The sequence below is a fragment of the Rattus rattus genome, chromosome 15 (genome assembly GCF_011064425.1).
Source record: "Rattus rattus isolate New Zealand chromosome 15, Rrattus_CSIRO_v1, whole genome shotgun sequence".
Lineage (NCBI taxonomy): Eukaryota > Metazoa > Chordata > Mammalia > Rodentia > Muridae > Rattus > Rattus rattus.
The window spans coordinates 31205686-31218041 of record NC_046168.1 but is presented as its reverse complement, the minus strand read 5'-3'; the positions used below and the strand labels follow the sequence as shown (position 1 = coordinate 31218041).

The window sequence follows — 12356 nt, the reverse complement described above, 5'->3', positions numbered from 1 at the left end:
TTATGGGTGTTCCCCTCCCCATCCTCCCCCCATTGCCGCCCTCCCCACAACAAACACGTTCACTGGGGGTTCAGTCTTAGCAGGACCAAGGGCTTCCCCTTCCACTGGTGCTCTTACTAGGATATTCATTGCCACCTATGAGGTCAGAGTCCAGGGTCAGTCCATGTATAGTCCTTAGGTAGTGGCTTAGTCCCTGGAAGCTCTGGTTGCTTGGCATTGTTGTTCATATGGGGTCTTGAGCCCCTTCAAGCTCTTCCAGTTCTTTCTCTGATTCCTTCAATGGGGGTCCTGTTCTCAGTTCATTGGTTTGCTGCTGGCATTCGCCTCTGTATTTGCTGTATTCTGGCTGTGTCTCTCAGGAGAGATCTACATCTGGCTCCTGTCTGCCTGCACTTCTTTGCTTCATCCATCTTGTCTAATTGGGTGGCTGTATATGTATGGGCCACATGTGGGACAGGCTCTGAATTTACTTATTTTCTTGACAGCATCACATCTGCATCATACCCGCTGAAGAATTCTCAACTGAGTATTTGAGACCTCAAGTCCACTGCATTGCCAGCTACGGGCAGAGTGCCAATCCAAGGTGACGCTCTCTCTCTCTCCTTCCTTTGTCAGCACTCTGAACAATACTGCCACGTGTATAAGGCTGAAACTTTAGGCAGGCTGGGAATCCCTTCTCTGAAGTGTTAGGGACCTTGACTGTTTTGAGTTTGAGAGCATTTATAAATACATAGTAAGATATCTTGGAGGACAGACCCAAATCTGAATATAAAGTGGGTTATGTATCACGTACAGCTTTTTTCCACATCGCCTATAGGTAAGTTTACATGCTTCTGCTTGGATTATGATCGAACATGGGGTCACCAGTGGGATTTTCTACTTGGTGCTGGGGTTCCACAGTCCCCACCCCCCTACGGCTTCAGATTTTGGAGCATGTGGGGTTTGGGATTTGGGGTGTTCCACATCTGCTCAACTGTAAGGCAAGACACTAGTGTTTAATGTAGGTTATTAAAAATAGGAGAGCCACAAGCTGGAGAGTTGGCTCAGCAGTGAAGAGAGCTGGCTGTGTAACCATGGCAACCGGAGCTGTACATCCGTGTAACGAGCTGGGCTGAGCATCCTGCACACACCTGCAGGCCCAGCCCTGAGGTGGGCATCGACAGCACTGCCAGGGCTTGCGGGCTTCCAGCCAGGCCAAGAAGGTGTGAGCCCCATGGTCAGGGAGAGACCCTGCCTCCAACACAGACAAGGTGGAGGTGACACCTCATGTCCTCTTCTAGCTTCTGCTCATACATACATGCATTTACACCTTCATATGCATGTATACATGCACTCATACGCACAGATACATATATAATTTTTTTCGAAATTTTAAGAAAAAGAAGAGATGATCCAGCTAAGTCACTCTCCTCAGCTGTCAGTTTCCCACACTTCCATAATATATGTCATGGCACAGACACAGACACAGACACAGTCAGGGACCAGGGCATGGCTATGCTTCGTCCTTAGGGGGGCGGGGGAGGTCTGCCAAGTTCTATCCTGAGCACTCACCTTGTTCCGATCCTTTAATCTCTGTGTCTAGTCTCTTCTTTTGAAAAACCACAAAAATAATGACCCATCTTGGAGCTGTGATATCAGCACTGGCTAATTAGGGCTTATGTGGAGCTCTTAGGGGTGTTGTGTTGCTGTAGTTCCAAAGATAATTAAAAGGTTCATTCATGAAACCTTGTGCATATGGTTAGGGCTATGGAGCTCAGCACACTGTGCATATTTGGGACTGTGGAACCCAGCACACTGCATGGTTGGGACTGTGGAACCCAGCACACTGTGCATATTTGGGACTGTGGAACCTAGCACACTGCATGGTTGGGACTGTGGAACCCAGCACACTGCATGGTTAGGGCTGTGGAACCCAGCACACTGCATGGTTAGGGCTGTGGAACACAGCACACTGCATGGTTGGGACTGTGGAACCCAGCACACTGCATGGTTGGGACTGTGGAGCCCAGCACACTGCATGGTTAGGACTGTGGAACCCAGCACACTGCATGGTTGGGACTGTGGAACCCAGCACACTGCATGGTTAGGGCTGTGGAGCCCAGCACACTGCATGGTTAGGGCTGTGGAACCCAGCACACTGCATGGTTGGGACTGTGGAACCCAGCACACTGCATGGTTAGGGCTGTGGAGCCCAGCACACTGCATGGTTAGGGCTGTGGAACCCAGCACACTGCATGTTTGGGACTGTGGAGCCCAGCACACTGCATGTTTGGGACTGTGGAACCCAGCACACTGCATGGTTAGGGCTGTGGAACCCAGCACACTGCATGGTTAGGGCTGTGGAACCCAGCACACTGCATGATTAGGGCTGTGGAACCCAGCACACTGCATGGTTGGGGCTGTGGTACCCAGCACACTGCATGTCAGGGCTATGGAACCCAGCACACTGCATGTTTGGGACTGTGGAACCCAGCACACTGCATGGTTGGGGCTGTGGAGCCCAGCACACTGCATGGTTGGGGCTGTGGAGCCCAGCACACTGCATGTTTGGGACTGTGGAACCCAGCACACTGCATGGTTGGGGCTGTGGAACCCAGCACACTGCATGTCAGGGCTATGGAACCCAGCACACTGTGCACATTTGGGACTGTGGAACCCAGCACACTGCATGGTCAGGGCTATGGAACCCAGCACACTGCATGGTCAAGGTTGTGGAACCAAGCACACTGCATGGTTAGGGCTGTGGAGCCCAGCACACTGCCATTTAAGCTGTGAAACTAGGACACTCACATACATTTGCTTCCCGTCCCTCACATCAGCATTTGTACACAGAGAGGATGGTGTTTTTACATTGATCTCGTTTATTAACTAATTTTTGTCTGGGGAAGGAAGTGTGAAGGTTTTTTCTGTTTAACCACCTGAGTAGAGCATGTGCCTGGCATGAGCTTGGCCAGCAGGCTGCACTAACACTGTTGTACGGAGCTCTCTAGGCTCCACGCTTCCCTTGATTGCTTTGACACTTGGTGCGTGGTCAACGTCTGTTCCTTTGCCCGTGGATATTATGCAGGGGTTTGTTTTTGTTGTGGGAATAGAACCGTATTTTAAAATGTTCTGTTTTTTTTTTTTTAGTGCTTCCTGTGTTTCCCTGGCCCATGAAACTCCTCCAACAGCCTTGATTTTGGATGCTACGAGTGGGGGCCATTTCTCTCCCTTGCCTCATGAGCCTTCCTCTCCTGCAGATGTTACTAATGGAGTTACTCTGAAGGCACCACAGGTAGGAACACCCCCCAGTGTGAGACTGTGACATCCCCTCCAAGCAGTGCCCATATCCTGGGTGCTGGGACTTGTTTGGGAAGCGCATTTTCAGGTCCTGCCCCAAACCTCCTTTATCCTGGGCTCTGGAGTGGGACCAGTCGTCTGTGTTTTTACCCGCCACCTCCAAATTTGGGAACATCCACTCTCAGCTGTGGATCAAAGTAGGAGCCTGGTTAGTCCAGACTGTGACTACTCTCGCCCTCCCCTTCTCCTTCCACATGGCCACTCTGCAAGTTTTCATAGCCCTGAGGAAATGCTGGCTTTTGTTTGAAGGCCAGACTTGGGGAAAAGGGATTTCTTGGGACCAAACCATCACATACTCGGTCTGGGAGCTGAGGGCTGAGGGTAACTGAAAAAAGCCAAAATGAAGTCCTGGCTTTGTCGTCATATTAAAAAGTTGGTCTTGTAACTTGCAGTTCTCGATCAAAAGATGGATAGATTTTTTTTTTAAACCTTCAAGACCAAAGCTTTTTTTTTTTTTTTTTTTAAAGCATTGCTAATCGTCCTGTTGTCTGAGTTCCATCCCTGGGCTGTGGTAAAAGGAGGGAACAGGCCTCCACATGCATTCCATGGTACTCATGGCCCTCACCCTAGTACACAAATAAAGTGTCTGAAAGATGATGGACTCCCCAGTTGCTCCGTGCTATGCAAAAAAAAGTTTTTAAGAAATACAAATATTGGGCTGGGGATTTAGCTCAGCGGTAGAGCGCTTACCTAGGAAGCGCAAGGCCCTGGGTTGGTCCCCAGCTCCGAAAAAAAGAACCAAAAAAAAAAAAAAAAAAAAGAGGGTGTAGTCTTCAGGAGACAGAGTGTGGCTCTGGGCTCTATTGTGCTAAGGGAGACAGAGGGGAAGAAGGGTGCAGCCCAGAAAGAGGCTCCTTTCCCCATCTGCTGGAGCTTGTGTGGCTAGAACTTTCCTCCGACACCAAGGGTGAGTTTCCTTACCAGCTTGCAAACAGGACAGGGCAGTAATTGCTATAAACCATAAAGATTCACAGACTCCCGAGAAGGAAGCAACCGCAGAGGAGTTCTATTAGGACAGCCACGACCTCATAGCTTGAGATGGGGCAGCAGGCCTGCAGGCCGGAGGAAGGGCTTCCTCAGGAGAGATGGCCATGATGGATAGTATACCTGGGGGTCCCGAGGGAAGAGGACAGGCACTTCAGTTAACAGCATGCTGGGAGAGTTACAACACACCATAGGGCCTTAAAGGGAATAAAACAATCTTTGGTTCCTAGAGCCAGGGGAAGCAGTCTTGTTCTTAGAGTCTTTGGCACGTAAGTCCTGCTGCATGGGACCTGGCTGCACACTAGCAGTCAGGAAGGCACTGAGGAGAGTCTGGCTGTAACTCAGGGCAGCAGGGGATGGGGTAGCTTGGCCTGCAGCTGTACTGTGGAGGACCTCTGCTATTTAAGAACTGCAAGGCCTGAGCCGCCTTCAGCTCTCTGCAGGGACACAGAGACTGAGGCGTGTGACCTAATCTGGGGGCAGGGAGTGCAGGAAGGTTTGTCATGTGACTGAAAGCTTCCTCAGGGACGGAAGCAGACTCCTTTATACCCATGTACTGACTGAGAGGCACGGCTGGCAGCATGCTTGGATAGGCCTTTGGCAAACATAGTGTACGTTTCTGTACCCAGGCATTTAACTGCTGTGTCATGTGTTTGAGTTTGATAAATACACCAGTGTTCCAACACGATTAACCAAACCTACTTCTCTAACTCTCAATAGATGTGGGATCCATGCCTCAGTTTCTCCATTTTGCAGGGGAACATTTGTTCTGTATCTGTCTTTGGCGTGATTACAAATTAAATTATGGGTGTTCCTCTTCCCATCCTCCCCCCATTGCCGCCCTCCCCACAACAATCACGTTCACTGGGGGTTCAGTCTTAGCAGGACCCAGGGCTTCCCCTTCCACTGGTACTCTTACTAGGCCATTCATTGCTACCTATACGGTTGGAGCCCAGGGTCAGTCCATGTATAGTCTTTGGGTAGTGGCTTAGTCCCTGGAAGCTCTGGTTGGTTGGCATTGTTGTACATATGGGGTCTCGAGCCCCTTCAGCTCTTTCAGTTCTTTCTCTGATTCCTTCAACGGGGGTCCTGTTCTCAGTTCAGTGGTTTGCTGCTGGCATTCGCCTCTGTGTTTGCTGTATTCTGGCTGTGTCTCTCAGGAGAGATCTACATCCGGCTCCTGTCAGTCTGCACTTCTTTGCTTCATCCATCTTGTCTAATTGGGTGGCTGTATATGCATGGCCCACATGTGGGGCAGGCTCTGAATGGGTGTTCCTTCTGTCTCTAGTGGCTGGCATTTTAAACACATAGCTTGTTTTAGTTTTTTAACTTGTTTGTATTGTTGCTATAGCAGGATACCAGAGGCTGGGTAATTTATAAAGAGAAGATGCTTACTTAGGTCATGGTTCTGGAGGCCAGAGAGTACAAGATCAGGTAGCCATCTCTGGGAAGGACCTCTTTGCATAGCTTACCAATACTGAGGGTGCCACATGGTGGGAGCTTGCGCTGCAGTTCCAATTGGTCGCTTGTTCAGAAGAAGGGAGGCAAAGATGGCTGGTGCTCCCTAATAGCCTACTCTCTAATGACTGACCCCACCCCGGGAGGGAAGAACTCACTGTTGCAAGGCGATGTTCATGAAGGCTCTGGCCCATAATATAACTGATTCTGTTAAGTTCTGCCCATCAAGACCAGGAGACTTAGTGAGGGAGGAGGAAAGGCTGCTTCTGAGTGAGAGACAGAGAGGGGCAAAGAGTGAGAGACAAGGAGCTAGAGAGACAGTCAGAGCACGAGAGTGAGAGACAGAGAGACAGAGAGACCTAGAGACAGAGAGTCAGAGAGTGAGCCATGGTGGCAGGGACATTTTAAAGGGTGTGCATGGCACATTTAGCAGCTGGTGATGACATGGCCCCTGGTGCTGAGTCACTGAAGGCAGGGGCTGAGGTAAAGCTGCGATGCAGTCCAAGTCCAAGAGCAAGCTGCATCACTTTCTGCCGAGGCTCTTCTGGTCTGTCTGGGGCTAGGGACACGCAGGCACGGCTGGAACAGTTTGGAATGCTGGTCAACCTGGGGTTAGCCACTTTGAAGCTGTCTAGGATGCAGATTTTGAGGGAACAATAAGAGTTGGCAGGTCGGTGGAACAAATATACGTTGGGGCTGAAGATAAAGTTAAGGAGTTTAGGGGGGAATTTATTCTTAGATGTACATTTGAAACTTTTAGGCCCATGGTCCTCATAGTTGAGGGAGTGGTGTCCCAAGTCCAGGGAAAGGGGTGATGGTCATGAGGAGATCCCACCCTCAGGAATAAACAGAATATAATTATCTGGAGTCCATTTGACCCATTGAGAGGTAGATTCAAGTTGATTCGCTGAAGCTTACTAGGGTTTTTTAAGTTTACAAAAGGAGACGTTTTTAGATATGTTGGCATCACCACTGTTTGTGATCCGTGCTGAAGTCCACACTGTAGAAAAGGCAGCAGACTCACACCTTTGGGCCACAGTAGAAGCCTGGGGACCCAAAACGATTTTAGGTTAAAAGCAGGAACACTCTTACCTCTATCCAGAAGACTGTGTGTACATAGATAAGACAGATGACATTGGCACAGTGAGAAGCACTTTTAAGTCTATATTTAGAAGGCAACCAAAGGGAATTTAAAATCTTGATCGTGTGACTAGGCAGTGCTTAACACAGCTAGGTTAATAGCTTATCAAAATGGCACTGGTTAATATTACAACTCTGAATTTTTGAAGCCTTAGTGTAACAACAGCATAGAGAGGGAAGGAAATCTGGACCATTTTTCACTTTTTTATACCATAAGTCACTTTCTTATGCCTTTTAGCCACCTTAAAACATCTTCTTAGACCCTAAAACATTTTCTTAGATCCCCACAACTTAAGCTTTTACATCCTCAGATCTTACATAAACTTTATACCTTTTTTCTATCCAATTACTTTCCATGAGACATAGGGTGATCACTGAGAGCAGCTGCTGTGAAGTGAGTTCCTTTAAATGAAGAAATGGTAAAATGTGTCACTGAAATCTGTTCTGTAGGATTACCTCTTTTCAGAGTCTGGTGGCAAGGTAAACTGTGTCTAGACCTAGGAACCCGTGTCTAGACCTAGGAAACTGTGTCTAGACCTAGGAAACTGTGTCTCGACCTAGGAAACTGTATCTAGACCTAGGAACCCGTGTCTGGACCTAGGAACCCGTGTCTGGACCTAGGAACCCATGTCTAGACCTAGGAACCTCTGTGTCTAGACCTAGGAACCCGTGTCTGGACCTAGGAACCCGTGTCTGGACCTAGGAACCTCTGTGTCTAGACCTAGGAACCCGTGTCTGGACCTAGGAACCTGTGTCTAGACCTAGGAATCCGTGTCTAGACCTAGGAAGGAACCCGTGTCTAGACCTAGGAACCTGTGTCTAGACCTAGGAACCTGTGTCTAGACCTAGGAACCTGTGTCTAGACCTAGGAAACTGTGTCTAGACCTAGAAAGCTGTGTCTAGACCTAGGAACCTGTGTCTAGACCTAGGAACCTGTGTCTAGACCTAGGAAACTGTGTCTAGACCTAGAAAGCTGTGTCTAGACCTAGAAAACTGTGTCTAGACCTAGAAAGCTGTGTCTAGACCTAGGAACCCGTGTCTAGACCTAGGAAACTTGTGTCTAGACCTAGGAAACTTGTGTCTAGACCTAGGAACCTGTGTCTAGACCTAGGAACCTGTGTCTAGACCTAGAAAGCTGTGTCTACCTCTAGGAAAGAAAGTGAAGCCCGAAGCCTGACTCTTATACAGGAAGAGGACTGCAGAGGCAGCGGAAACCTTGGTTGCTGCTGTTACACTGACAAATCTGTCACTAGCCTAGTCATCAACCTCATCAGAGACCTGAGAAGGATGAACTTCACCAGGGTAAACAGGAAGTGCAGACTAAGCAGCTTCCAAACTGATTAAACCAACAGAGACTTACAGGCTGCCAGGACAGTCACCCCAGGTTCCTCTGTGGTCGTTGGGGCAGAGGTCCCAGGCAGCACGAGTCTTCAGCTGCCAGACCCAGAAGATCTGACAGACTTTCTTGTGGAGGAAGAGTTTGGTGGGACTGTCCCAGTGTCCTGCTTGTCCACAGTTTGGGCAGGGTCTTGGTGGCAGGCAGGGGGAAGGGCAGTTTTCTACCCCAGGACTGGCTTTGCCACATTTAAAGCAAGCTCCAGGTGGAGTTCTTCTGAGCCTATCATCTTCTCCAGAGGAGATCAGGGGTGCTGCTTGGCACTTCTATCACAGGGAGACTTTTTTAAATTATATATTAAATGCTCTATTTAGCAGGCCTCTGAAAAGTTTTGAGGACCATCTATCTATTAATTATACACAGACAGACAATCTTAGCTTGTTTTTAGTTACTTGTTTTAGGCTTAACTTTGAAAATATGTATGAGGCTAAATCAAGCTTATTCCTGTAATAAATTATGTTAGTCTTGGCTTGAAAGAGCACTTCTGAATGCATTAAGGACTTGATCGTTTACAAGGTGGCTGATCGCTAATTGCATGTCTTAGTTATCTTTAACAATATACAGTATAGTTTTCTAAGACCAGGACTTTGCATCACATCCCCTTTAGGTTTAGTTTTGTATCAAAGCTTTTCTAATATCAAAATAAAGCTTTCAATCATAGATGCAGTCCATAGAGAGACTGGCAAGTTTACCTGTCATTTTATGGTGCATGATTACAAAATATTGACAGGTTTTTCATGGCTTACTCATCCCGATGGCTAAAGCTTGAAGTGAGCAAAGACAAGGGGCTAGAGACATATTACTGTGACCTGAGTCACCTTAGGAGTTCATGAATCTTGACTATCAAGTATACCTTACTAATTATCAAACATATGTTGCTACTTACCTTAATTCTCTAGCATCTTAGTGTTGAAACAGTTAGCAAAGACATAAGTGTTAGGTGTAAATCTCTAAGTCAGCTTTCTGTAACCTGAATAGATCTTTATAGCCTTAAAACGTCATCGCCATATAGAAAACATTGTAAATCAGAGTTGAATTACATATATAGTATGCTGTAGCAAATATAACCTTATATTTTTATCAGCACACAAAAGTGCATACCAATCCGAAATATTTGTAGATTCCTTAGTCTAAAAGGCGAGACAAGATAAGCAGCTCATTAGGACTAAGGAGCTTCACAAGTGTTACTTTATACCATGAGGTCATCTGAAGAGGGTGGTTAAGTCACAAGGACATACTCTTTAACCTCCATATACAGGGCTCCCAGCCACGTGGCTGCTTACATCCTGATGAGGTCATTCACCAAGGTAGAGAAAAGCCACACAGCTGCTATTTAAAAACATGCTTTCCTAGTAGATCTGTCTGTCTATCTATCTATCTATCTATCTATCTATCTATCTATCTATCTATCTATCTATCATCTATCTACCTACCTACCTAGTGGATCTATCTACCTAATATTTCTATCTATAAAGATTTTTTAATGAATGAGAGTTGAATCCAAGTTAATGTACATATACACACACATCCTAAACAAGAGTTGTACCCATACATAGATTGCTAATTATAAGTCTTCTGTTATAAGTTTAAAGCCAACATTTGTTACAGACAATAGATTTTAAACCATACCCAATGAATTTACACGTCCTGACATAGAGTTTATAGCATAATCTCAAGAGATTTTTTTTCTGAGAGCAGACCACAGAGAAATTGTAAAAAACAAATGGTTTTTAAGAGTGGAAAGTAGAACCTAAGAGGTAAGAGACTTTGGTCCTTTGGTGGCAAAAGTTGTTAAATCTGAGAGAACTCGGAAATCAAGTGTCCCAAGTTTTGGCCATTGATCTTTCCTGTGGCAGAGCTGTTGTAAAAATTACACACATATGCACCCCCACACACACTCATGCACACACACACACACACACACACACACACACACTCACGCACACACATGAATCCTTGGAGGGAGGGAGAGAGAGGGAAGGAGGGGAGAGAGAGAGAGAGAGAGAGAGAGAGAGAGAGAGAGAGAGAGAGAGAGAGAGGAAATGATGCCATGTGGTGCATTCCAATTAGCTCCGAAAGAGGGCTGAAAGCTGAAGCTACAGGAGCCAGGACAGTGCAGGGGAAGGGGAGAAGGGGGAGCCAGCAAGTGTCTTTAATAGGGAGAACCATGTGTATAGAAGGCCTGAGATGTGAGAGAGTTGTCCACCTGGTAGAAGCCCCAAGAGTGTAGAAGCTGACTCAAGGAGCGAGAGACACTTACAGCATAGAGCAAGGAGAGGAACTGCTAAAAGACAAAGAAGGACAGGCAGGAACCCCACCTGTCCAGAAGCTGCTGGACTTTAGCAGGCAGCTCCTAGGAGGAGGCAAGGGATTCACAAAGTATGGACCCAGGAGGGCACAAAGGGAGACAGAGTGGGTAGCATGGAACAGGAGGAAACATGGAAGAAGGAAAGAGTTCCAAATTGCTGCCCGTGGGACTGTGGCTCCTGAGGGACACAAGAGAGGGGAGAGAGCAGGTGAGAAGGAAGAAGTCCCAGTGGGTGCTGGAGGCCAGAGGCTCAGCAGGGTGCAGAGCAGAGCCTGGAGAAGCACATCAGGTGCACAGCAGGGCAGAGGGAAGCAGCAGCAGAAGAATTAAACGCTAGAATTTGGAATTAAATTCACAAAGAAACCATCTGTACATACCTTAGGAGAGTTAGACCAGCAGCTTGGTTTGCGGTGGACACTGCAGGGGCGAACAGGTATGTGCTGGTGTGTGCATGCTGCAGCTGGCCTGCTCCTTTGCTGCTGCCTCCCCTCTCCTCAGGTCTGACTGCAGCTCCTGATTTGCAACAAACCTACAGATCCATCAACCTTAACTCAAAAGACAGGATGTTTACACAGTGTGGGGGTGGGGGTGGAGGAACAGAAAAAACAAAAGCAAAAACAAACCAGAAACAAAAACGAAAAAACAGAAACAGAAACAAAAACAGGGCTTGGTGTGGAGGATAAAGAAATAGTGAATGGGGAATTTTTCCCTGTAGGAGTCCCTAATAGTGTTGGGATCCAGGCTGCTGGGCTACCATGTTTACTGACTGAAGTGTTATTGAGGCCATCATGATTGCAAAGGCAGCTAAGTTTAGAGGCCCTCAAGTCAGGTGCTGAGTAGAGCAGTTAGAGACTCTAAGAGGCATCCTGAAGGGGAGCTGGAAGGCACAGATGACACAATTTCAATGGGTGAAGAAGAGGGGGAGGTCTAACGCCTGAAGTCCAAGTCATTCCCAGGACTCAGGGAATTACAGAGGGAAGCAATGGCATTCAATGGAATCACCTCAGCCAATAGGGCCCAGGGTAAAAGCCCAAGGAATAATGACCCCTGGTATCAGGACTTTCAAATGAAGTCAAAAGGCAGAAGCTGAGCTTTAAAAAAGAACCACAAAGCCTCATCCAAGAAAATGGTCAGAGGTGGGGGTCATCTGAGAGGGACAGGTATAGCCTTAAAGACCATGGCTGGGTTACCTCTGCCTCCAAGAATACCAGAGGGGTGGCAAACACTCAAAGGCCACTTCCTCAGATCCAAGGAAACATCTGTGCCAACCAAAGGGAAAACTTACCAAGTTCCATCGTTGGGTAGGGTGTGCAACAATAGGTGAGCCAGAAAGTGGTCCGTTCCAGGTGGGCTGGAGCATGTGATAGCTCCCAGTGTGGTTCTTGTTAGGGTCAAGACTCGCTGAAGGAGGACCCCAGACTTAGACAGAATGCAAAGACAAAGAACATTTATTTATTCTGCAGAAGATACCAGCATGCAGGGGTCAGCCACTCATCAAAATGGCAAACAACTAAGGAGCTCACAGGCCCCCTTTATGCAGGGCTAGGGGAATTTTCTGGAAGGATTAGGTAACCACTAATATGATTATTGGTAGGGGGCAAAGTGGTGGCATTAGTACAACTTTGATGGCTACTAAGTTAGTTTGTCTCTATTCGGTGAGGACTTGAAGAATTTCGGAAGCCACCTCAGTTCTGGCCTTGTTGTCTCCTCCAACCAGCTGTCCCAGAGCTG

General features: G+C 47.4%; 1 protein-coding gene across 1 annotated transcript in view; it reads left to right on the top strand.

Moving 5' to 3' along the window:
• Window positions 1–12356, top strand: part of Lama3 (laminin subunit alpha 3) — a 228620-nt gene that overhangs the window by 117351 nt on the left and 98913 nt on the right. Inside the window, exons 26-27 of the mRNA XM_032885613.1 lie at window positions 486–583; window positions 3130–3274. Coding sequence (XP_032741504.1) covers window positions 486–583; window positions 3130–3274 — 243 coding nt within the window. The remainder of the gene's footprint in view (window positions 1–485; window positions 584–3129; window positions 3275–12356) is intronic.